This window comes from Vigna unguiculata, chromosome 3, assembly GCF_004118075.2.
Source record: "Vigna unguiculata cultivar IT97K-499-35 chromosome 3, ASM411807v1, whole genome shotgun sequence".
Lineage (NCBI taxonomy): Eukaryota > Viridiplantae > Streptophyta > Magnoliopsida > Fabales > Fabaceae > Vigna > Vigna unguiculata.
In genome coordinates, this window is record NC_040281.1 from 50456047 (window position 1) to 50462046 (window position 6000).

The 6000-nt window shown below is 33.4% G+C and overlaps 1 protein-coding gene across 1 annotated transcript; it reads right to left on the minus strand.

Moving 5' to 3' along the window:
- Window positions 1-1459: 1459 nt before the first annotated feature.
- LOC114178902 (F-box protein PP2-A12-like) lies at window positions 1460-4330 on the minus strand. Its single transcript, XM_028065051.1, has 3 exons — window positions 3772-4330; window positions 3507-3625; window positions 1460-2209 (listed from the first exon to the last, which is right to left on the minus strand). Exons 1-3 carry the CDS (start codon window positions 4072-4074, stop codon window positions 1780-1782), a joined length of 852 nt encoding a protein of 283 aa, XP_027920852.1. The 5' UTR covers window positions 4075-4330; the 3' UTR covers window positions 1460-1779.
- Window positions 4331-6000: the final 1670 nt, after the last annotated feature.

Consider the following 6000-nt stretch of genomic DNA (forward strand, 5'->3'; position numbering starts at 1 on the left):
ATCCATGAGAGATCCTGTGAATATGCGTTCTTCAAATTTATAATCTTGTGTGCTCTTCAACCACCTTTTCCCAATCTATCTCTTTGCCTTTCTTTCTCTTCTCACACGTACTTGATGGGTTACAGTAAAAAGAACCTTATGGCCAGAGACAGAACCCCAATTCCTTTTATAAACCAACGTCCATCAAGTTGGTTTTTATTTTATCTTTATCTTTATTTTATTATCACTTCCCATAATAATAACCAATAAGTCTTTATATTTTATTAAATCACAATTGGGCCCATCATAATATTTCAAATGAGTCACTAATAGAATTAATTCGTCAATTAATTCTAACATTGCTTTCATAACTCCAAAAATAAATTTAAAGTTCTCATTGAAACTGAAGAGAAGTTTCAATTTTGTTTGGAAAGCAATACAAAAAATTCCTAAAAGTTTGTACCTACCTTTTGTCTATAGAGAACCATATTTAGATATGTATTATTTTAGATGTTTTTTTTATGTTGCCGAACTAAAGTTAAATTCCACCTTTAAGATATTTACGTCTAAAATCGATGTTAAATACCAAGGTGATTGCTCCAAAAACACTTAGAAATTGTGCCACAGAATCGTCCCACAGTAAAAGACATTATTTAATTGTTTTTTTTCAGATTCTCAAATTAAAAATAGATCATCACCTCAATTACTCGTGATTTAAAGGACATCATTTAAGTTAGCAATGAGTACCAAATTGAAGCTCCAATTTTAGCACCAACATGGATTCTTTTTAAACCTTAGTTAAATTGTTGTCAATTGATAGTCTCATTCACTTAATGCAAAAAAGTGTTTATGTTTAGAACTTAATTTAAACCCTTGAAATAAATTTCAGAAGAACATAACCGATCGTTAACTTTTGTTATAGCTCTCCTTACTTTCAATTGCTTACATTATATCTTCAATATTTTTATCACAATTAACTCGGTCAGCATTCTAATAACAATCCGTGATTGAATTAGATTCAATTATTTTCTATAGTGATTTTCAAATTTACTGTAGAATCAGTTATGGCACTGATACGAAATCAAAAGGGACAGTAATAGAATATCATTTTCACGCCACTGAATTATCGTGCAAGCTCTAGATCAACCAAGCAATATCGAAGATAAGTTAAAGCAAAGGAGACCAGTTTGAAATATGCTAAATCTATATTGAATTAATGTTTACAGACTTAATATGGGATGAGTTTTATTTTGCTACCCGAGTTTTCAAAAATAACCTTTTTTTCTTTTTCATCTTAAACTAAATTCTACTTTTTTAATAAGATCCGGTTGAATACCAAACAAGAGATTTTTCAGTTATATTTCCGTGAACATACGTTGAGGTTCTGGTAACAGAAAACCAAGCATGGCCTAAAACGTAGGGCGGGGAACAAGTAGAAAGGAATACCAAATTTCAAGTAAACTATAAACTATGATCAACGTTAGCCCATAGACTAAAAAAGTAGTCCACTTTTTTTCGTTTACTTCAAGCATGATCAACATTTCATTGACATCAAATGGTCACTTTTGTTCCATCTGCAAAAAAAATATAAAATATTCTGCACCATACAAGGTTGCGATAGAATGTTCGAGACAGACTTCCAGACTAAATAACCAGACATTTATCGGTATATACATCAACTCCTGGCTTCTACAAAAATTCTAAATTAAACCTTAAAGAACCATACTAAAAACTCGATTCTCTATTCCTCCTGACGCGGCCTACGCTCTAGTATACAATTATATATACTTATCGCCAAGGTTAAGAGCTATTTAAAAAAGCTTTAACCTTTCTGAATTCACTTGGATATATGAGCACAGAATCTAAACAGAGCCCTCCTTTTGTATGTGTACAATCAATTTGAGTCATAGAGAATTTAACTTTTGTTGATGCATTACCATTCTCGACAACAAAATCGCCTGCATGGTAAAAGGCCCATTTACCTGGTCCGTTCAGAAAACACTGGGATGTAACATATTGGCCATCTGAAGTCCATAGCTGGAAACGAACAGGCTTTACATCCCACCCATGAACATGCTCTGTGTTGCAAACTCGCCGGCCAAATCTTTTGGAGGCTCGTCCTAGATGTATTCTGTAGAATACGCTGTATCTCCCAGCAGGAAACGGGAACTCAACATCTCCATCCACTTCAAACCACCAGATTTGCTGGAGATATGCAACACTGTTGAATCTGTAAAATCAAGGAGATAATATTGGTTATTCCAAGGCTCTATTAAACCAAATCAACATTTAAACTTTACTGATTTTGCAAATAAACTACTTGACACAGAGATTGCAACTTGCATCATCAACCATAATAGCAATAGCAAAAGAAGCATATCCTTCACAACATCACAAGTCAGAGAACATCTTTCAGCCACCACCAATCAATACCAAAAGCTACAATACATACCAGTGCTAGAAGACTTCTGACATGAACATGGAAAATATATACACACAACCACCAAATTTTCTAGGTGATAAATTATAAAACATGACCACATTATTGATTCAGTAGTCATGAATTTAGATTGTGATCTGAACTATAACTGCAACCACAGTACCAAGTTCTAAGGTTTTAGTTTTCTGCAACAGAAAAGACTCGTAAGATTTACATGTCTGCAATATCCCACAACATTACAGTTTTTAGATTGCGGCAACAACAGTAATTAAAAATCTTATACAATCTTACACAATCCCAGTTAGCCCACCTTATTTTCTTGTTCACACAAAAAAAATAAATCTGGATTTAATGATCTCAATGACCACAAAAGTGTAAAGAGAAGAGTGTATATGTATATCACAGAATAAGAATGGCTTTTAGAAAAAAATAGAGTCACTTTGAATAGTGTGGGTGTATATACATATAAATCCATAACATAGGGGGAAACACAAATATATCATTCAACTGTAGTTATAAACTAAAAAGTTAGCAAAGTAAAGAATCACAATAAAGGATGAAGAATGGAACACGAATAACAACATAAATACGGATATTACTCATATCAGCACTTAGGTGTATGATATAACATACTGAGAATTGAATTGATTATAATTTTGGAAACTTTTATATATATTCCCGATTCCCAGGGTTCTCAAATTTAACACTAACGATTATTAGGGGTTTCCCCAAGAATTGCTATGTCACGAGTTCCGAGAATCTAGGGTTCGCCTGATTGAGCAGGTGAAATGAAGATTGTAAGGTGGAAATAATTCAGGATGATAATGACTATGAAGAAAACTAGCAATCCAGAGTGAAAATGGGTTGACATTTGATTTTCCCCCTTTCCACGATCCAGTAGGACCAAACAGACCCCAACCCAATTCTATTTTCCCTCTCCAATTCCCCGTTTTCTTCTCTATCTTCCCATCACCAGTTTTTCTCATTCAAACAGGACTGCATAATTTGGAAGGCCATATAAATCGATAATTAAAAAATAAAAAGGGAGAAGTATTCCAATGGGTATAACTAGGAGAAGAAAAGTGACCTAGATTCCTCAGTGGGGATATGGTTCCAGTATCTCCTATCATCAATCCCGGTTATGGACAATCCCTTGGCCGAAACGCACAAACACAGCTTACCCGTGCTCCGATCCAGCCACACTTTCTGCACAAAAACACAACTATCTGAACTCCACTTCCTCTCACATCAAACCACAAACCAATAGCAATAATAACAAAATCAACACGGATTACAATTATTAATTAATTAATTAATTAATTAATTAATTAATTAATCAATTGATCCATTACCTTGGTGCCGTCATCAAGAGAATTGAGTCTACAAAGCCTGGCGTAAATCCCCCTCTTCCCCAAATGAGAAGGGAAATCATCGAAGATGCGGCGGAGGAGGACGGGGTAATTGGACGGCAGCTTTGACTCCCAGACGAAATCCGCGGAGGAAGCACCGCGGAAGGCGCGATTGAGCGTAGCGAGCTTGCAAATCTCGGGAGGGTTCATGTAGGTCATGATCTCAGCCACGCAGCTCTCGGGCAACTCGCCCAAACCGCACTTCGGCGCCGATTCCGACGGCTGAGACGAAAATCGCAAACCCATCAATCAACGGTGAAGAGAAGAAGAAGGAGAATGGAAGTAATGGTACCGAGTGGGTTGGTCTTAGGGTGTTGTTGGTTTTCTCACGGAGATGTCTCCGAGTTGGTGTTGTAATTGCAATTGCAATCGCAATTGTAATTTGTAATTTGTAGATGACTCGGTTCTGTGGGTTTGTTTGTTTATGCGAGACAGCGTGATCTGACTAGGACTTGACGAGAATCACTTCACAGTTATCCACCTTCGCCTTCCTCTTCACCCCGCAAATCCCTAACAATTACCCTAATCCCACCAAAACTTCTTAATTTTCGGATAATAAGACTTTTTTATTTATTTATTTTTCATTTCATTTAAATCAACTTTAATGTTTTGAGGTTTTGTTTGGTCAATTTTGCAGTAATTAATTTGCAATTGTCAACCGCGTCAATACTATGTTATCCTTAATCACTACTTATTTATTGAAATTAAAATACTTTAATGTCTTCAAGTTTTAGGACCTTCTAGAAAAATAAATGGAAATCCAACTATCGCTTTAAATTTTTTGGCTACATTTGTTTTTCTTTTCCCATGTATAACAACAGAAATCAATAAAATTATTATATATCAGTGATAAGAAAGGTAAGAAAAAACTGAACCAATAAAATATTTCAAAATGTTAAATTCTCATGTTAAAGGATAATGTGAAAAATATTATTAACTGAATTAATTACTTTTTTAATTCTCAAGGATGCGTTTATTGTATTTAATAACAAATAGAGAAGTAGTTAATATAGAAATTAAAAAGAATGAGCGTGTAATACTTATTTTAACAAAAACAATATTATAAAATTTATATTAAAAATATTTTCCGTTAACTGACAACATATTTTGTTGGTACGATTCATATTTATCAAACTCAAATATTAAGAAAGAAAAAATATTTTTGAATTGATATATCGTAAATGTGAATTGTCTACCAACCTCAAGAGTGGCCGATATTAAATTTGAGAGTGTTTAATCGGATTCGGTATGATATTGGTATCATTTTTGTAAAGAAATTTTACTTTTTAATATAGAATGTGTGGATCGAGAGAAGTTATTTGGTTGGATTACGTGTCACCAGCGAAAATTTATATATATATATATATATATATATATATATATATATATATATATATATATATATATATATATATATATATATATATATATATATATTCATTTGTTTATTGATTTAGAGATAAAAAAAAGTGATTTTATGTTTTATGTGTTCTGTGTGTGGTGATGATGTTAAATATTTCTCTTATTTATTTTTTTATTGTTCTATCTATGACTATGGGAATGGTTGAAGAAAATTTTTGAGGATTTACAGTTGTCTTCTTTGGATTTTATTGTTTATTGATGTAGGATCGTCTTAGATTTGGGATGAAATTGGAAAAAAAATGAAAGACATCAATTGGGAGTTTTGCGAAACGGGAGAAAATCACGTTATTTGGAGAAGGTTCCAAGACAAGTGAGGAAGATTCGCCACTTTGAATGGAAGATTCAAATATAAGGATCGGTGGTTCGAAGGAGAACCTGGAGACTTGAGAGTAAAAGTCATTGTTTCATAACACTCAAATCTGATTATAAAGTGTTTCACAAGGACATATATACTATGGGCTAAAACACCAAAAGACCCAATAAAACTAAAGGTCCGATAAAGTCCAAACAAAAACATTACAAAAATTATAAAGAGTTCATATTCTACGATCCGAAGCTTGTTGGAGATCTCTTTGAAGGTCCTAGGCATGATTCCATCAATTGTTTTGAAATCCTTGTGATGGTCCTGAACCACACCTCCATCGTTTACGAAGTTCTCTTTGTAGTAATTTGTTTTAATTGATTAAAGTGATTGACATTACTACAATTATTTGGATGATTCGGAGATTTAAGGATCCAATTAGGTTTCTT